At 49.4% G+C, this 20,129-nt stretch overlaps 1 protein-coding gene across 4 annotated transcripts in view; it reads left to right on the top strand.

The window, feature by feature from the left end:
• The window catches only part of LOC147095740 (ras/Rap GTPase-activating protein SynGAP-like), a 756,836-nt gene that overhangs the window by 635,380 nt on the left and 101,327 nt on the right, over positions 1 to 20,129 (top strand). For 2 of the 4 annotated variants that reach the window (XR_015074821.1, XR_015074822.1), the window contains one exon: positions 15,578 to 15,779. Coding sequence is in view for 2 of the 4 variants with exons in the window: in XM_085974793.1 (XP_085830919.1) it covers positions 15,578 to 15,722 (145 nt within the window). In the remaining 2 variants the exon portion in view is untranslated. The remainder of the gene's footprint in view (positions 1 to 15,577; positions 15,780 to 20,129) is intronic. The other 2 variants (XM_085974793.1, XM_085974794.1) reach the window with 1 other exon arrangement.

The following is a 20,129-nucleotide window of genomic DNA, read 5'->3' as shown; positions in this document are numbered from 1 at the left end:
TCTAAACTGCAGCGAATATAAGCCAAATTGACCCAATCTCTCCTCATACGTCATTCCTGCCATCCCAGGTATCAGTCTGGTGAATCTTCGCTGCACTCCCTCCATGGCAAGAACATCCTTCCTCAGTTCAGTATGTTACGTAGAATTACACAGTACTTACAGCACAGAAACTGGCCATTCGGCCCAACTGGTCCATGCCGGTGTCCATGCTCCACACGACCCTCCCCCCACCCCTCCTCATCTCACCCCACCAGCATATCCCTCCACTCCTTCCTCCCTCCTGTGTCCATCCAGCCCTCCCTTAAATGCATCTGTGCTATTCGCCTCAACCGCTCCCCATTGCAGCGAGCTCCACACTCCCACCACACCCCGGGCAAGGAAGCCTCTCCCGAATAACAACAGAGAATGCTGGAAAAACTCAGCAGGTCAGGCAACATCCGTGGAGAGAAATTTGAGTTGACGTTTCGGGTTGAAACCCTTCTTCAAAACTGGAAAGAAAATAAAAAGATCGAAGGCAAAGCTGCGATCGAACAAAAGAAGAAAAGGAGACAATAAAAGGTATTAGAAGCCAGATGAGATGGTAATGGGCCCGTGGAGACAAAAGGCAGCTGAGACCTTTCCCGAACTCTCCACTGGATCCGCTAGTGACTCTCTCGCATTGATGGCCTCCAGCCTTGGTCTCCCCCACAAGTGGAAACATTCTCTCTATCAGGTCACCTCTCAGCTTTCTCCCCTCTAGAGCAAAGAACCCCAGACTGTTCGGTCCTTCCTTGGAAAGAGAATAGTGCCTTTCATGACATCAGGATGTCCCAAAGCGCTTTACAGCCAATGAAGTACTTTTTGAAGTGCAGTCACTGTTGTAATGTGGGAAACGCGGCAGCCAATTTGTGCAAGCTCCCACAAACAGCAATGTGATGATGACCAGATCATGTTTTAAGGTGCTGGTTGGGGGATAAATATAGGCCGGGACACCGGGGAGAACTCCTGCCTGCAGGAGTCATCCACAAAATGGGTTTGGACAGTCTCCATCTGGTTCTCAGCGGGCCCACAACACCAAACTGACCCTGGTTCAGCACCAATGGGAAATCTCACTCAGAGAGGCCGTGGGAAGGGCAAATTTCACACTGGTGCTGTCGAGAGTGAACGCCTGAAATTGGAACTGAGGCACACTGCTGGGACAGTGTACAGGAAGTTTTACTCTGTATCTGCCCCGTGCTGTCCCTGACCTGGCAAGAGTTTGATGGGACAGTGTAGAGGGAGGTTTTACTCTTTACATATAACGTGCTGTACCTGACCTGTGTAATGATATCAGCAAATAGTGATGATATTTGTCTGTGTTTGATTACTTATGCCTTACAGCATATTTGTCTGTGTTTTTGATTACTTGTGCCTGACCAGCAGAGGTCATGTGAGAGACAAGCAGTCCAGAGGAGTTTTACTTTCAGTTTCATTCTAGATGCATCACAGCATAGTGTGTTCTGTAAAAAGCTGTAGAAAGTCTTGAACAAGACTTTAGATTAAACAACATTCTCTTTCAGAAATGAGTCTTTATTGAACCCAAAAAGAAATCAAAACATGATGTCAGAAGTGGCTGAAAGAGAAAAAATCTGAAGTTAGCAACTTGATGGGACAGTGAAAGCAGTTGTGGCAAGTAAGCGAAATCAGCTCTCCACATATTAGCAAGCCAGAAGAGAACATCGTTGCTTACCATTAGAGAATAGCTAACGAAGTGAAAAAATGGAAGGTTTACTCCCACCGGCGATGCTTCAATTGACAGGTAATGTGGCTGAAAATTGGAGGAGATTCAAACAACGTGTAGGGTTGTATTTATCAGCAATCGGAGCTGACGATAAAAGTAATAAACAGAAATCGTCCGTGTTTTTACATGTAGTGGGTGATGCAGCGCTGGAGGTATATAATAATTTCATATTTGCCGTTGATGGAGACAAAATGCAGCTCAATAAAATAATGGAACAGTTTGAGGCCTACTGCATACCTAAACGCAACGTGACCTTTGAGAGGCACAAATTTTTCACATGTGTACAGAAAATCGGCGAGACTATTGATCAGTATGTGACTGAACTGAGAAACCGGAGCAAATCGTGTGAATTTGGGGGACTCACAGACTCGCTGATAAAAGACAGACTGGTGTGTGGTATTCGAGATAATGGTCTGAGGGAAAGACTGCTAAGAGAGCAAGATCTAGACCTGGGAACAGCCATAGCACTGTGTAGGGTTGCAGAGACTGTGAAGTTGCAGGCAAAGGAGCTGTTCAGTGACAGTAGCTGCAACGTGGATGCAGTGAGAAAGAATGGATACAAACCATTTAACAAAGAGAGCGCCAATGTGAAAAAAGAGGCGTGGCCAGCAAAAGAAAATGAAAGGGACAATCGGAAGTCATGTAGTCGATGCGGTACACAGCATCCACCAAGAAAGTGTCCAGCATATGGTAAAACATGCTATAGATGCAACAGAAACAACCATTATGCCCGTTGCTGCAAGAACCAAGTGCAACAAAGCAAGGTCCATACAGTAGATGAAAGCGAGATAGAGGAATTCTATGTAGATGTTGTGTCTGAAAACAAAAGAGAAGAAAGAGACTGGATGTTGACACTAAAAGTGAACAACATACACATTCCATTTAAATTGGATACTGGAGCACAAGTTAATGTGATATCAGAGACCGATTTTAAGAGAATTAGACCCAGACCAAAGTTACATGGAATACAAGTGAAAGTGACCGGATACTCAGGTACTGATATACCAGTGAAAGGAAAATGCATTGTCAAAGTAACACACAAGGACAGAGAGCACACGCTAGCATTAATCGTGGTGCCAAAGGAAGTGCAAGCCATACTAGGTTTAAAAGCCTGTGAGAGACTGAACCTGGTAAAGAGAGTCCTCGTTGTGGAAAGCGAAGGTGAGACAGTCTATGATGAACTGAATGTTGCGTACACACCGGGTAAGCTGATGTATACAGCAGACACGTTGTCCAGAGCTGTTGACCCAAGTGAGCCCGCAAACACCACAATGGATGAAAAAGTGAACGCCTACGTGGACATGATCACAAGTGCACTGCCCATAGCAGATGCAAAAATGGAGCTCATAAAGACTGAGACAAACAAAAGTGAAACAATGAGACGACTGAGAAAAAGCATCTTGGATGGATGGCCCAACATGAAGCAAGACTGCTCACCTGATATAGCAGAGTACTGGAACTGTAGGGCGGAACTATCAGTGGTCGAAGACATCATCTACAAAGGAAGTAAAATAGTTATCCCAAAGAGTCTGAGAAGAGAGATGCTAAAAAAGATCCATGGAGGACATCTGGGAATCGAAAAGTGTAAGAAAAGAGCACGAGAGGTGATGTACTGGCCACGAATCAACCAAGATGTGACAAATGAGGTGTCAAACTGCACAATATGCCTGAAATATCGAGCAAGCAATCCGGTAGAACCACTAAAGCCACACCCAGCACCAGACAGACCTTACCAGAAGGTAGGCGCTGACCTATTCGTATGTCAAGGGAAGGACTATCTTGTCGTCACAGACTATTACTCCCTGTATCCAGAGGTTTGTAGACTGTACACCACCACTGCAGAAGCTGTGATAAGAAGTATGAAAGCCATATTCTCCAGACATGGCGTGGCAAGCGAGGTCTTCACAGACAATGGACCCCAGTTTAACAATGCAAATTTCCGACACTTTGCCAAAGAGTGGGACTTTGTCCACACAACGTCAAGTCCTCACTATCCACAGTCCAATGGACTAGTGGAAAAATCGGTCCAGGCAGTGAAAAGACTGATGTACAAGGCAAAAGACAGTGGAACTGACTTCTACCAAAGCATGCTTGTATACCGCACAACGCCGCTCGAGTGTGGTATGTCACCAGCCCAACTCCTGATGGGACGTCGGCTAAGGTCAAACCTACCCATCCCGGAGAACCTCCTGAAAACAAAAGAGGGGGAGAAAGTGAGGAAGTTCAAAGAGCAACAGAAAGAAAAGCAAAAGTACTACTATGACAGAGGAACACAAAACCTACCTGAACTCCACTGGTGACCAAGTAAGGTTGAAAGACAAAACAAACACATGGACTCAGAAGGGAACTGTCCTGAGTGAAGTTCAACCAAGATCATACACCATTCAGACAGATGAGGGTGCTGTTCTGAGAAGAAATCGTCGAGATCTTCTCATGGGACCAGCCACAGCAGGTCAAGAGACTGATACTGGTGAACAACCTGATCACACAGCTGAGAACCAATCATCTGAGGCAACAACTCAGATTCAAGGACAATCAATCAGAAAATCCTCAAGACACGTGAAGCCTCCTGAGAGACTCATTGAGCAAATTTAAGGACTATTGTTAAAGAAGGAAGTAATGTTATCTTATTCTTTCTTCAAGTTCTAGTGTATTGACATATTTCATGTGAACACACAAAGCAAGGGTAAAAAACCTTGATCATGATAATGATAATGTAAGTTCATTAAATGTTGTTAGTTAAAAGTAAAATACTTTTGTTTTAAGAAAGGGAGATGTAATGATATCAGCAAATAGTGATGATATTTGTCTGTGTTTGATTACTTATGCCTTACAGCATATTTGTCTGTGTTTTTGATTACTTGTGCCTGACCAGCAGAGGTCATGTGAGAGACAAGCAGTCCAGAGGAGTTTTACTTTGTTTCATTCTGGATGCATCACAGCATAGTGTGTTCTGTAAAAAGCTGTAGAAAGTCTTGAACAAGACTTTAGATTAAACAACATTCTCTTTCAGAAATGAGTCTTTATTGAACCCAAAAAGAAATCAAAACAACCTGGGAGTGTTTGACGGGACAGTATAGAAAGAAAGATTTGCATTTATATAGCGCCTTTCATGACCTCAGGGCATCCCAAAGAGCTTTACAGCCAATTAAGTACTTTTGAAGTGTGGTCGCTGTTGTAATGTGGGAAACGCGGCAGCCAATTTGCACAGCAAGGTCCCAATGACCAGTGAATCTGTTTTTGTGATGTTGATTGAGGGATAAATATTGGCCCAGGACACCGGGGATAACTCCCCTACTCTTCTTCGAAATAGTGCCATGGGATCTTTTACGTCCATCTGAGAGAGCAGACAGGGCCTTGGCTTAACGTCTCATCCCTCAGCACTGCACTGGTGTGTCAGCCTAGAGTTTTGTGCTCAAGTCTGTGGAGTGGGGACTTGAACCCACGACCTTCTGACTCAGCTGACAGGATGTTTTACCCTGTATCTGTAGCTCTGTCGTGGGAGCTTTACTCTGTACCTCAATCGTGCTGTACTTGCCCTGGGAATGTTTGATGGGACAGTGTAGAGGGAGCTTTACTCTGTATCTAACTCGTGCTGTACCTGCCCTGGGAGTGTTTGATGGGACAGTGTAGAGGGAGCTTTACTCTGTATCTAACTCGTGCTGTACCTGCCCTGGGAGTGTTTGATGGGACAGTGTAGAGGGAGCTTTACTCTGTATCTAACCCATGCTGTACCAGCCCTGGGAGTGTTTGATGGGACAGTGTAGAGGGAGCTTTACTCTGTATCTAACCCATGCTGTACCTGCCCTGGGAGTGTTTGATGGGCCAGTGTAGAGGGAGCTTTACTCTGTATCTAACTCGTGCTGTACTTGCCCTGGGAGTGTTTGATGGGACACTGTAGAGGGAGCTTTACTCTGCATCTAACTCGTGCTGTACTTGCCCTGGGAGTGTTTGATGGGACACTGTAGAGGGAGCTTTACTCTGTATCTAACCCGTGCTGTACCTGCCCTGGGAGTGTTTGATGGGACAGTGTAGAGGGAGCTTTACTGTTTATATAACCCGTGCTGTCTCTGATCTGGGAGTAGGTGTCTGACATGGAAAGTGTTCATTTCCACAGCACTGACATCCGTCATCAGCACTAAATTGTTACAAGTCCAGGAAACCGATAAAGAATGATGGATTCTTCGCATTCGAACCAGTGGGTCACGAACAATTCCCAACGTTTTCCTCAAATCCTTGAGTCATATCCTGTCAGGAAATGTAACCTGTGGAAATGCGTCCAATTGTGTAAAACACTCCTTTTCCTGGAATGTACAGCAGCCTTGTTCATTGGGATATTTTAACTGCACTTCCAATCACAGTGAGCTTGCCCCAACAGAGGGGACTAACCCTTTCACCGCCTCGGCCCTGCCCCAACAGAGGGGACTAACCCTTTCACCGCCTCGACCCTGCCCCAACAGAGGGGACTAACCCTTTCACCGCCTCGACCCTGCCCCAACAGAGGGGACTAACCCTTTCACCGCCTCGACCCTGCTCCAACAGAGGGGACTAACCCTTTCACCGCCTCGACCCTGTCCCAACAGAGGACATTAACCCTTTCACCGCCTCGACCCTGCCCCAACAGAGGGCATTAACACTTTCACTGCCTCGACCCTGCCCGAACAGAGGGGACTAATCCTTTCACCGCCTCGACCCTGCCCCAACAGAGGGGACTAACCCTTTCACTGCCTCGACCCTGCCCCAACGGAGGGGACTAACCCTTTCACCGCCTCGACCCTGCCCCAACAGAGGGGACTAACCCTTTCACCGCCTCGACCCTGCTCCAACAGAGGGGACTAACCCTTTCACCGCCTCGACCCTGTCCCAACAGAGGACATTAACCCTTTCACCGCCTCGACCCTGCCCCAACAGAGGGGACTAACCCTTTCACCGCCTCGACCCTGCTCCAACAGAGGGGACTAACCCTTTCACCGCCTCGACCCTGTCCCAACAGAGGACATTAACCCTTTCACCGCCTCGACCCTGCCCCAACAGAGGGCATTAACACTTTCACTGCCTCGACCCTGCCCGAACAGAGGGGACTAACCCTTTCACCACCTCGACCCTGCCCCAACAGAGGGGACTAACCCTTTCACTGCCTCGACCCTGCCCCAACGGAGGGGACTAACCCTTTCACCGCCTCGACCCTGCCCCAACAGAGGGGACTAACCCTTTCACCGCCTCCACCCTGCCCCAACAGAGGGGACTAACCCTTTCACCGCCTCGACCCTGCCCCAACAGAGGGGACTAACCCTTTCACCGCCTCGACCCTGCCCCAACAGAGGAGACTAGCCCTTTCACCGCCTCGACCCTGCCCCAACGGAGGGGACTAACCCTTTCACCGCCTCGACCCTGCCCCAACAGAGGGGACTAACCCTTTCACCGCCTCGACCCTGCCCCAACAGAGGGGACTAACCCTTTCACCGCCTCGACCCTGTCCCAACAGAGGGGACTAACCCTTTCACCGCCTCGACCCTGTCCCAACAGAGGGGACTAACCCTTTCACCGCCTCGACCCTGCTCCAACAGAGGGGACTAACCCTTTCACCGCCTCGACCCTGCTCCAACAGAGGGAACTAACCCTTTCACCGCCTCGACCCTGCTCCAACAGAGGGGACTAACCCTTTCACCGCCTCGACCCTGTCCCAACAGAGGGGACTAACCCTTTCACCGCCTCGACCCTGCTCCAACAGAGGGGACTAACCCTTTCACCGCCTCGACCCTGCTCCAACAGAGGGAACTAACCCTTTCACCGCCTCGACCCTGCTCCAACAGAGGGGACTAACCCTTTCACCGCCTCGACCCTGTCCCAACAGAGGGGACTAACCCTTTCACCGCCTCGACCCTGCCCCAACAGAGGGGACTAACCCTTTCACCGCCTCAACCCTGCCCCAATAGAGGGCATTAACCCTTTCACCGCCTCGACCCTGCCCCAGCAGAGGGGACTAACCCTTTCACCGCCTCGACCCTGCCCCAACAGAGGGGACTAACCCTTTCACCGCCTCGACCCTGTCCCAACAGAGGGGACTAACCCTTTCACCGCCTCGACCCTGCCCCAACAGAGGGGACTAACCCTTTCACCGCCTCGACCCTGCTCCAACAGAGGGGACTAACCCTTTCACCGCCTCGACCCTGTCCCAACAGAGGGGACTAACCCTTTCACCGCCTCGACCCTGCCCCAACAGAGGGAACTAACCCTTTCACCGCCTCGACCCTGCCCCAACAGAGGGGACTAACCCTTTCACCGCCTCGACCCTGCCCCAACAGAGGGCATTAACCCTTTCACCGCCTCGACCCTGCCCGAACAGAGGGGACTAACCCTTTCACCGCCTCGACGCTGCCCCAACAGAGGAGACTAACCCTTTCACCGCCTCGACCCTGCCCCAACAGAGGGGACTAACCCTTTCACCGCCTCGACCCTGCCCCAACAGAGGGGACTAACCCTTTCACCGCCTCGACCCTGCCCCAACAGAGGGGACTAACCCTTTCACCGCCTCCACCCTGTCCCAACAGAGGGGACTAACCCTTTCACCGCCTCGACCCTGCCCCAACAGAGGGGACTAACCCTTTCACCGCCTCGACCCTGCCAAAACAGAGGGGACTAACCCTTTCACCGCCTCGACCCTGTCCCAACAGAGGGGACTAACCCTTTCACCGCCTCGACCCTGTCCCAACAGAGGGGACCAACCCTTTCACCGCCTCGACCCTGCCCCAACAGAGGGGACTAACCCTTTCACCGCCTCGACCCTGCCCCAACAGAGGGGACCAACCCTTTCACCGCCTCGACCCTGCCCCAACAGAGGGGACTAACCCTTTCACCGCCTCGATCCTGCCCCAACAGAGGGGACGAACCCTTTCACCGCCTCGACCCTGCCCCAACAGAGGGGACTAACCCTTTCACCGCCTCGACCCTGTCCCAACAGAGGGGACTAACCCTTTCACCGCCTCGACCCTGCCCCAACAGAGGGGACTAACCCTTTCACCGCCTCGACCCTGCCCCAACAGAGGGGACTAACCCTTTCACCGCCTCGACCCTGCTCCAACAGAGGGAACTAACCCTTTCACCGCCTCGACCCTGCTCCAACAGAGGGGACTAACCCTTTCACTGCCTCGACCCTGTCCCAACAGAGGGGACTAACCCTTTCACCGCCTCGACCCTGTCCCAACAGAGGGGACTAACCCTTTCACCGCCTCGACCCTGCCCCAACAGAGGGGACTAACCCTTTCACCGCCTCAACCCTGCCCCAATAGAGGGCATTAACCCTTTCACCGCCTCGACCCTGCCCCAGCAGAGGGGACTAACCCTTTCACCGCCTCGACCCTGCCCCAACAGAGGGGACTAACCCTTTCACCGCCTCGACCCTGCCCCAACAGAGGGGACTAACCCTTTCACCGCCTCGACCCTGCTCCAACAGAGGGGACTAACCCTTTCACTGCCTCGACCCTGTCCCAACAGAGGGGACTAACCCTTTCACCGCCTCGACCCTGTCCCAACAGAGGGGACTAACCCTTTCACCGCCTCGACCCTGCCCCAACAGAGGGGACTAACCCTTTCACCGCCTCAACCCTGCCCCAATAGAGGGCATTAACCCTTTCACCGCCTCGACCCTGCCCCAGCAGAGGGGACTAACCCTTTCACCGCCTCGACCCTGCCCCAACAGAGGGAACTAACCCTTTCACCGCCTCAACCCTGCCCCAACAGAGGGGACTAACCCTTTCACCGCCTCAACCCTGCCCCAACAGAGGGGACTAACCCTTTCACCGCCTCAACCCTGCCCCAACAGAGGGGACTAACCCTTTTACCGCCTCGACCCTGTCCCAACAGAGGGGACTAACCCTTTCAGCGCCTCGACCCTGCCCCGACAGAGGGCATTAACCCTTTCACCGCCTCGACCCTGCTCTGACAGAGGGGACTAACCCTTTCACCGCCTCGACCCTGCTCTGACAGAGGGGACTAACCCTTTCACCGCCTTGACCCTGCCCCAACAGGGGGGATTTACCCTTTCATCGCCTTGAACCTTTCCCTCAACAGAGGGAATTTGCACTTTCACCTCCTGAACCCTGTCCCAACAAAGGGAATTAGCCCCTGCAATTTTTTGTTCGGCTTTTCATTGATGTTCATTGGGTAAGGGTAGCAAGGGAAATGCAGCTAAGGCAGGTAAATGGGGTTGAAGTGCAGATCAGCCATGATTTAATTGAATGGCAGAAGTGGTCCGAGGAGCTGAATGCCCTCCTCCTGTCCCACGCAAAACCTGGCACAGGGTCACAATACATTAAGAATTTTTGCCTATACAACCAATTTTGCTTTAAGTGCTTAATGTGGATTCAAGGTGACTTGAGCACATAATTTACATCCACCTGCAGGGGCAGACCTTGGTTTAACATCTTATCAGAAAGACGGCACCGCCGACAGTGCAGCGGAGCTCCCTCAGTACCGCACTTGGACTGCCAGCCTAGATTTTTGTGCTCAAGTCTCGGAAGTGGGGCTTGAACCCACAACCAGCTGACTCAGAGGCGAGAGTGCTGCCCACTGAGCCACAGCTGACACTATTCATGTAAAACCAATGAATCCTGAACACAATGAGTGGTGGTGCTGATTGGACATTCTCTTTTTTTTTAATGGTCTTGACGGAAATTTCTAAACTTAAAGCCAAACAGCAGTGGCTTGAACTCGCACTGTGCAAAGTGCGTGACAGACACGCTAACGCATTGTAACAAATTCCCAGGCACTGAGATAAAGCGATCAAAACCTTTGTTAATATGGTGACGAAGGAGTTTCATATGAACGTGTTGACGTATTCTTCGCTAATATCACACGGCAAGATTTCAACCCATAATACTCTGATTTTTCTTCGAAGGAAAGAACTTGCATTTATATCACGCCTTTCATGACCTCAGGACATCCCAAAACCCTTCACAACCAATGAAGTATTTTTTGAGTGTAGTCGCTGTTGTAACACAGGAAACAGGGCAGCCAATATGCACACAGCAAGCTCCCGCTAAGAGCAATGTGGTAATGACCAGATAATCGTTTTTTAATGATGTTGGATGATGAATAAATATTGGCCAGGCCAGAATTCTTAGTAGAATCAATGTTTCCTTTATTTTACAATCGTTACAAAGAGGTTCTTAAACCTTTCACTGAATTGTACCAACAACAACACTTGCATTTATATAGCACTTTTAATGTAGTAAACCGTCCCAAAGATCTTCACAGGAGCATTATTAGATAAAAATTTGACACTGAACCACGTAAGGGGATATTAGGACAAATGACCAAAAGCTTGGGCAAAGGGGTAGGTTTTAAGGAACGTGTTAAAGGAGGAGAGGTAGAGAGGCAGAGCGCTTTAGGGAGGGAATTCCTCAGCTCAGCTCAGGGTCAAATACAACACCGAGTTTGCAAACAGTCTGGTTCAGCCTCAGACAGTTGCCAGGGAGAGGAAGGTGGCTAGGGAATGGAGTTTGTGGCGGGGACCAAAGACAATGGCTTCAATCTTCCCAGTATTTAGCTGGAGGAAATTTCTGCTCATCCAGTACTGGATGTCAGACAAGCAGTGTGACAAATCAGTGACCGTGGAGGGGCCAAGAGAGGTAGTGGTGAGGTAGCGCTAGGTGTCGTCAGCGTACATATAGAACCTGACGTGTTTTGGGATGATGTTGCCAAGGGGCATGTAGATGAAAAATAGGAGGGGGCCAAGGATAGAGCCCTGGGGGACTCCAGAGGTAATGGTGCGGGTGCAGAAGCGAGAAGAGAAGCCATTGCAGGTGAGCCTCTGGCTATGACTGGATAGATAAGAATGGAACCAGCAGCAAAACAAATCTCCCACCCCTATAATTTCGAGAGGAAGATGGCCAGGACAAGGCAGGCAGCAGTAGATCTACAGTCCGCGCCTTGTGAGATGCATGGTGACGCTTTTTTTTTTTAAGTCCACCGTTGTCCATTTGCTAGTATTGCCAACTGTCTTTGATTTGTACGCGTCATGCTCCACAGTAGAATTGCGGACTGCATGCTCATTGTCAGACCCCAATTAGTGTTCAGGGACCAACTTCTCCCACACCAGAGCTTGAAATTGGATGGGAGATTCTTGACTCACTCGTTCAGGATCTCTCTCCTCTTAATAAGCTCAGTGCCTTCCGGTAGTTAAAACAGTTAGGAGGTGATTAAAAAAAAGCTCCATTGAATGTGAATGCCCATTATTTATGGGGACAGCTCAATGGCCTGAAGCAGTTTAATCCTGAAAGGATGCACAGAGGATTTCATATTGAGGTTTTTAACTGGATGGCAGAGGGACGCGGCACTCTGTTTCTCTTCCATTCTGTTTTCCCGGGCTGGGTGTCAGGCTGTTAATGCTCCAATTTTCTTTCCCAGTTTCCCCACCTCCTCTCCTAGTGTTTGAACTGGCGTCAGCCACTCTCCTGTTACACATAGCCAAGTTAGTTACTGCAGTAAAGTCCCACACAAAGGAATCTTATTGGAGTGCATTAACCAGCATGCTACCATTTGGGGGATGGTAGTGTAGTTAGTAATCCAGACGCCTGGGCCAATAATCTAGACAACATGGGTCCGAATCCCACCGTGGCACATGAAGAATTTAAATTCAATTTTGAAAACAATCTGGAAGTAAACTGCTAACCTCAGTAAAAGTGGCCATGAAGCTGTCAGATTGCCGTAAAACCCCAACCAGTTCACTCATGTCCTTTAAGGGAGGAAACCTGAGGTCCGTACCCGGTCTGGCCTATATATGGCCTCAGTCCCACGCCAACGTGGTTGACTTTTAACCGCACTCTGAAGTGGCCTAGCAAGCTACTCGGTTGTGGTAATTGGGGGTGGGCAATAAATGCCGGCCTTGCCAGCGATGCCCACATCATCAACAACATATATTATATATATATCACCGTTAATATTTTAAAAATTCATTCCTGCGATGTGGGTGTCGTTGGCAAGGCCAGTTTTTATTGCCCATCCCTAATTGCCCTTGAGAAGGTGGTGGTGAGCCGCCGCCTTGAACCGCTGCAGTCCGTGTGGTGAAGGTACTTCCACAGTGCTGTTAGGGAGGGAGTTCCAGGATTTTGATCCACGACAATGAAGAAACAACAATATATTTCCAAGTCAGGATGTTGTGTGACTTGGAGGGAACTTGGAGATGGTGTTCCCAGGCGCCTACTGCCCTTGTCCTTCTAGGCGGTAGAGGTCGCGGGTTTCAGAGATACTGTGCAAGAAGCCTTGGCAAGTTGCTGCAGTGCCTCTTGTAGATGATACACACTGCAGCCACGGTGTGCTGGTGGACAAGGGAGTGAATGTTTAAAGTGGTGGATGTGCTGCACTGTCGGAGATATTGGCCCAGTAATTCCGGTCCCAACGTGTGAGTACGGACGGTGTACTCGCGCGTGGGCCCGTTGGAAGTGCCGGATTTCAGCATGCACAGCGCATGCGCGGGAAACCGGCATTTCCTCCAAGGGGTTCAGAGGTCCAACGCGTGCGCGCAAAGCGTTGAACTTCCTTCTTTTTGACAGGTTTGCCCGTGTGTAAGGGCCTCAACTTTTTAGAAATGTAAAAAGGAGACGTAAGGACTTGATTCTTTAAGGTAAGTGGTCTATTATTTAAAATTATAACATTTTTTCCACAGCTTTATTGTTTTTAAGGACTTTACAGTAAGGTAAGTTTATTTTTAGACCCGATTTCTTAAAAAATTATTTTTTTCAAAAATTTGATTAATTGTTTAAAATAGTTTTTTTAAGTTATTTATAGTTCATTTAATTAGTGGGATGTTTTTTTAAATTTTATTTAAAGTTTAAGTAGTGTTTTGGGCGCCCGTAGTTTTCATGAGTTTGACAGTTCTTACTATCAAACTCGTGAATGAAGTTTCCCCTCCCCTAATTGGCTGCAGAGCGCTCACCTGATCCCAGCCGGCACATCGCACTAACTACGCCGCTGGATCAGGCAAGCACAGCGCGCCGACAGCTGAACCGGGCCAGTGACAGGAATTCCAAGCAGGCCCAGGCTTCAGCTGTCGGCGCGCCGGGTAAGTGCACATCGGGGGCTTGCACGCGCGGCAAGCCCCCGAACCTAATTTCTGGGCCAATGTCTTCGGCCCCCTCTGCCCTCTCAGGTGGACATAAAGGATCCCATTGCACGATTAGAAGAGGAGGAGGGGAGTTCACCCCGGTGTCCTGGGACCAATATTTATCCCTCATCTAAATAAAACAGATTATTTGGTCATAATCACATTATTTTTTGTTGAATCTTGCTGTGTTCAATTGTCTGCTGTGTTTCCTACGTTACAACAGTGACTACACGTCAAAAGTACATCGTTGGTTGTAAAGCGCTTTGGGACATCCTGAGGTCGTGAAAGGCGCTATATAAATGCAAATCTTTTCCTTTCTATCTCTGGTAAACAAAAGATGAACCTGTATCGATTTCTCAGTCATTTTGTTTAAGCACGGTGATGAGTTTATGACACTTTGGCTGATTTCCCTCCAACTCCAAGATCATGTCAGCTGTGGCTCAGCGGATAGCACCCTCACCTTTGAGTCAGAAGGTTGTGGGTTCAAGTCCCACTCCAGAGACTTGAGCACAAAAAACTAGGCTGACACTCACAGTGCAGCACTGAGGGAGCGCTGCACTGTCAGAGGTGCCGTCTTTTGGATGAGACGTTAAACTGAGCCCCTTCTGCCCTCTCTTAAAAGATCCTATGACACTATTTCGGAGAAGAGCCAAGGAGTTAGCCCCAGTGTCCTGGCCAATATTGATCCCTCAATCAACATCACTAAAAACATTTATCTGGTCACTATCACATTACTGTTTGTGGGCGCTTGCTGTGCGCAAATTGACTGCCGCATTTCCTACATTACAACAGTGATTACACTTCAAAAAGTACTTCATTGGCTGTGAAGTACTTTGGGACGTCCGGTGGTCATGAAAGGTGCTATATAATTGCAAGTCTTTCTTTTTCTTTTAAATGCTAGACATATGGAATCAGCTGGTCATTCATCCACAAGGAGTTTACTGCACTGGGCGTTCTATTTGGCTATTCCTGCTACTCAGTTCAAACTGGGTCAAGTTGCTGTGGAAATTAAACTTAAAAAAAAAAGTTGAGAAGACTGTTGAAAAAGCACATGGGATCCTTGGCTTTACTAATAGAGGAATAGAGTACAAAAGCAAGGAAGCTATGCTAAACTGGTTATAAAACACTGGTTAGGCCCCAGCTGGAGTATTGTGTCCAATTCTGGGCACCACACTTTAGGAAGCATGTCAAGGCCTCGGAGAGGGTGCAGAGCAGATTATTAGAATGGTACCAGGGTTCAGAGACTTCAGTTATGTGTAGAGACTTCGAGAAGCTGGGATTGTCCTCCTTAGAGCAGAGAAGGTTAAGGGGAGATTTAAGAGAGGTGTTCAAAATCATGAAGGGTTTTGATAGAGTAGAGAGGGAGAAATTGTTTCCAGTAGCAGGAGGGTCAGTAACCAGAGGACACAAATTTAAGGTAATTGGCAAAAAGCCAGAGGGGCAATGAGGAGATTTTTTTTATGCAGTAAGTTGTTATGATCTGAAATGCCTGAAAGGGTGATGGAAGCAGATTCAATCGTAACTTACAAAAGAGAATTGGTTAACTGCTTAAAAGAAAAATTACAGGGTTATGGGGAAAGAGCAGGAGGAGTGGGACTAATTGGATAGCTCTTCCAAAGAGCTGGCACAGGCACGATGGGCCGAATGGCCTCCTTCTGTACTGCAAGATTCCCTGTAAATGGACCTGACCTTTACCACCCTTCTGTCTCTGGCAGGACTTCCTCTCCGACATGGCGATGACGGAGGTTGACCGTTTTGTCGACCGTGAGCATTTAATATTCCGCGAGAACACGCTGGCGACCAAGGCGATCGAAGAGTACTTAAAGTTGATTGGTCAGAAATACCTCAAGGACGCAATTGGTAGGTTGGTGTACGTGACCGCTACACTCACTGCTACCGACACTCCATTAACACAGGGTTTGTATCTGACGTTGGTGTGTTACACTTCTGGCCATGAAATGCAGCGGAGTCCGCCGGTCATCGCACCCAGCCTGGCACAGAGGGGCAGCGCCAATTTGGAATCTAAACAGGCAATTGGGGGAGGGGTGGAGCGCATGGCCGGGGAGGGCCGATGTATGGCGATCGCTTCCCTCTAGATTGGTAGCAGTTTTGGGAAGGGGGGAAGAGTCAGTGGGGGTGGTTACAGAAGCTGTCATCTGACGAGGTCCAGCTAGCTGCCCCAGTCCTTGCTCCTTAGGCTTCATTTGTTCGTTTATAGGGTAGATACTTGGGGGATTTGTGGACGGAGAGATGCCATTGAAAGATGATCCCTTGACCCCTTGTAGAATCTTACAGCACAGAAGGAGGCCATTTGGCCCGTCGTGCCTGTGCCAGCTCTTTGCAAGAGCTGTCCTATGAGTCTGACCCCCCTGCTCTTTCCCCATGGCCATTGTGTTGGACATTGAGCTGGGTGAAGGGTAATTAAAGAGCCGCTGCATTTTAATGCGCACTTTACTTTTTTCTTCTTGCTAAAGTTTTCTCCCGCCCCCTCTTCCCCCCCCTTCCTGCCAGGTCACAGTCCACGATCAGCATCGCCCTTCCACACTTTACCCATGAGCCTCAGCGGGTAGGTGTTGACGGGTTGCTGGACCATGGAGGGCATCGCGGCCGAGCCGTGTCCCAATGCCTGCACCACACATGTGCTGGACAGCGACCAGGAGTGGGGGCCCAGATTGATTTCCTCCCCCCACCCGCCATAAGTTAACCCAGGGACTGATTCTGCCATTTTACAGCATCGTTCCTCAGCCTTGGCCTGGATCAGCTGATTCTAAATCATTAGCGAAGCTTCCAGGTTTAAATTGCCCAGTTGGTGGTGGGGTAGGGGGTTAAAGGTGCAGGGGGGGCGGTGGGAGATAAGGGGGTGGGGTGGGGTGGGGTGGGGGGAAGGAGTTGCAAGGGAGTTTGAGGGCACCCAGAGGAGATAAAGCTAGTCCGGGGGAGGGGGAAATTCCATGGGAATGGCCGGGAAGTGAGTGGCGTTGCAGGCCTCAGTCCTAACCTATGGATATCTGACGTCGAAAGGTCCGATTACAAGTCGGGCTCCGCTGTACTTCGATTTAAAAAAAAATGAAATCAGTGCTAAAACCATTTCACCTCCATCACAATTTAAACGTGCTTTACTTGAAAGTGGCCAAACTCGAGCTGCGGGAGACGCTGGAATTGGAAGATAATGGCGGGGGAAGATCCGGGAGTGGTGGGGAGGCGGGGGGAAGTGGTTGGTTGGGGGTTTGCTGGGCTGGCAGGATAACCCCCTCCATTAACCCCTGTGGGAAAGCTCATTTCTTTGCATAGGCAAGGATTGGTTTTCAGCAAAGGGAAGAAATGGGGGCAATTATTATTAATTATTTATTCATATTGTTTGCTGTTGGTATTCTGTTTGACAGGTTCAAAGCTATTCCAGTTTCGTTTTCTCCACTGCTCTGTCTTTCTCTCTCACTTAATTTCTCACTCGTTCATTCTCTCACTCTCTTGCTCTTCCTTTGACTCTATCTCCTTTTTCACTTCTTTCTCTTTTTCACACCCATGCTCTCATTTCCTTCTCTTACTCCCCTCCCTCTTTCTCACTCACTTTCTCTGTCGCTTGTCCTTCTCTCTCCCGCCCCTCCCTCTTTCTCACTCACTTTCTCTCTCTCTCGCTTGTCCTTCTCTTTCCCTCCCTTCCCTCTTTCTCTCACATACTTTCTTTCTCAATCTTGCTCTTCTTTCTCCCTCCCCTCCCACTTTCTCTCTTGTCCTTCTTCTCTCTCCCTCCTCCTCCTCCTCCCTCTCTCACTCTCTCGCCCTTCTCTCTCACTCCCTCAGCACCAAGCACCCCCACACCCACTCGAGGGAGCGAGGGAGGGCGGACTTGGGACCTGCTGTGCCGGGGCCACACTGAGTTTGGCCGTGGATGAATGATTCACTCTCCGCCCTCCCCCTCTCCTCTGAGTTAACAGCTGGCCCAGTGGTCAGTGCCTCCTCATCTTGATGTGGCCAGGGTCGAGAACTTGCCTTGAGGAGGGTTAAACGGACGTGCGTCCATGTCCCGGGGCTCCACCTCAAGAAGCCTCGCTCATGATCCGGCGGAGGTTTTGCTTGCTCACCCCCTGCCGCGCTTGCAAGGTATTGATTTAAAATATTGGCTTTGCCTCCTCAGGTGTTTGAGCCCAGACAGCAAGAGAGACCCTTTTGTCTTCTGCTCTCACTGGGGAGGGTGGCGCGCTACGGTGACCGCTTCCAACAATGGACCACTAGCAATCACAGTAAAGGCTGGGGCCTTTGCCATCTTTTTATTTAAGTGCTGTTATTTTTTTTCTGTTGCCTTCTGTCCTTTGTTTTTGGGGAGGGGTGGTGGGAGAGGGGAGTTAGTGTTGGAGGAATGTTCAAACCCCTGTGGAAGATTCACCAGGGTGTCCATTCAGACATTCTCTTCAGACGCAGTGTCTCTTGAGAAGATGCAAGAAGGTCTCCCATGGCCATGTCTGGTATTTCTCATTCCCCCCCGCCCTTCTCTTTTTGGGGCAAAAAAAACTTGGAAAAAAAGTTCAATTTCAGAGCTTGCTCTTCAGTAAAACACTTTTAATGTCATGTGTGCGTTTCTTTTAACAATTAACCCTTTGAGTACTCTGGCGCCCATTGCAGCATTTAAATTCGCCACTGTGTGAAAAGCAAAAAAAGTGAGACCTTTCTCTGGGACGTCAGAGAGCTCAGTTGGTCAGGTGAATGACGGCATAGCAAGGTTGTGGCTCAATCGTGTTTTTCAAAGCAAATTGCTGGCATTTTGCAAGCTTAAAGCCCTCAGTGATGGCCCAGTCAATCAGGTTACTGCCTCTCTGCTGTTTCCCTGGGGGAGCAATTTTAACCTAACCCGCCCTTGGGAAGACTGACTGGATCGGATTTTACTCTCTATTGAAATCAATAGGGAGTAATTGAGTCAGAAGGTTGTGGGTTCAAGTCCCACTCCAGAGACTTGAGCACCAAAATCTAGGCTGACACTCCCAGTGCAGTACTGAGGGAGTGCTGCACTGTTGGAGGTGCCGTCTTTCGGATGAGACGTTAAACCGAGGCCCCGTCTGCTCTCTCAAGTGGACGTAAAAGATCCCACAGCCACTATTTCGAAGAAGAGCACGGAAATTATCCCTGGTGTCCTAGCCAATATTTATTCGTCAACCAACATAACAAAAGCAAATTATCTGGTCGGTCATTGTCACATTTCTGTTTGTGGAGCTTGCTGTGCACAAATTGGCTGCCGCCTTTCCTACATTACAACAGTGACTACACTTCAAAAAGTACTTCATTGGCTGTAAAGCGCTTTGGGATGTTCGGTGGTCGTGGAAGGCGCTATATAAATGCAAGTCTTTTTCTTTCTTTCAATGTCGGGCGAGGTGTAAAACCGACGTTCCACCGATCCTGTAGGATTCCCGCCTGGACAGTTAGGTTAAAAACATCCCCCTTTTTTTCCATCCCTCCTCTCCTGAAGGTGCTGCCTCCTTGATGAGGTCCAGCCCTCGGCACCACCTCAACCTACGGTTGGCAACTCTGGTTGGACATATTCCTGGAGATTTCATCACAACCTCCCGCTTCCAACTCCCTCACCCCACACTCTTACCATTGATCACCCGACATGTCCATCCTCATGATGCCCTGCCATCACAGAACCAATCAGATGATTGTTGACTGTCGGTCAAACAGACATTTTTCTCATGTCTGATATTTTTATAACAAAAGTGTTACATGAATTTTTTTTTAAAAAAAAACATTTTTTAATGTTCCTATGATTTTTCTCCCTGGGTTTAATCTTTCATTTCTGGAGACTCTAGAGGCCATCCTGGAGACCCTGGGGGCAATCCTGGAAGGTTGGTGACCCACCTGACACTCGCAGCCGACCTTGATGTATGAGGCTGGAGCAGTGTGTGTCAGTCGAATTGGGCTGTGGTGGACCTCATGGGCATGATTGACCCCGTTCTTGTCTGAGGCCCACTGGGGGGAGGGGAGCGGGGGGAGACAGTGGGTCCTGAATAGCGAGTGCAACACTGAGTTCAGTTGCAGCATGGCATCACTGTTCTGGTAACTCTGTACAGCCTGGTGAATTGAACCTGGAACTTTTTACTTGACTCAGCACCAATCACAGGGTCTGCTAAAACCATGCTCATCTCCCTGGGCTTCTGCCACCAGAGGCCCTCACTGAGCTGTGGAAACCCTAAATGAATTTCCAGTGATTATTTGCACGGCGTTTTTGGGAATCAATCCGAAATTTGGTGTTGCAAATAGACACAACCATGAATGTCA

This window comes from Somniosus microcephalus, unplaced genomic scaffold, assembly GCF_052327205.1.
Source record: "Somniosus microcephalus isolate GS21.2 unplaced genomic scaffold, FLI_Smic_1.0 unresolved_chr1, whole genome shotgun sequence".
Taxonomy (NCBI): Eukaryota; Metazoa; Chordata; class Chondrichthyes; order Squaliformes; family Somniosidae; genus Somniosus; species Somniosus microcephalus.
This window is presented reverse-complemented; position numbering and strand designations above follow the sequence as displayed.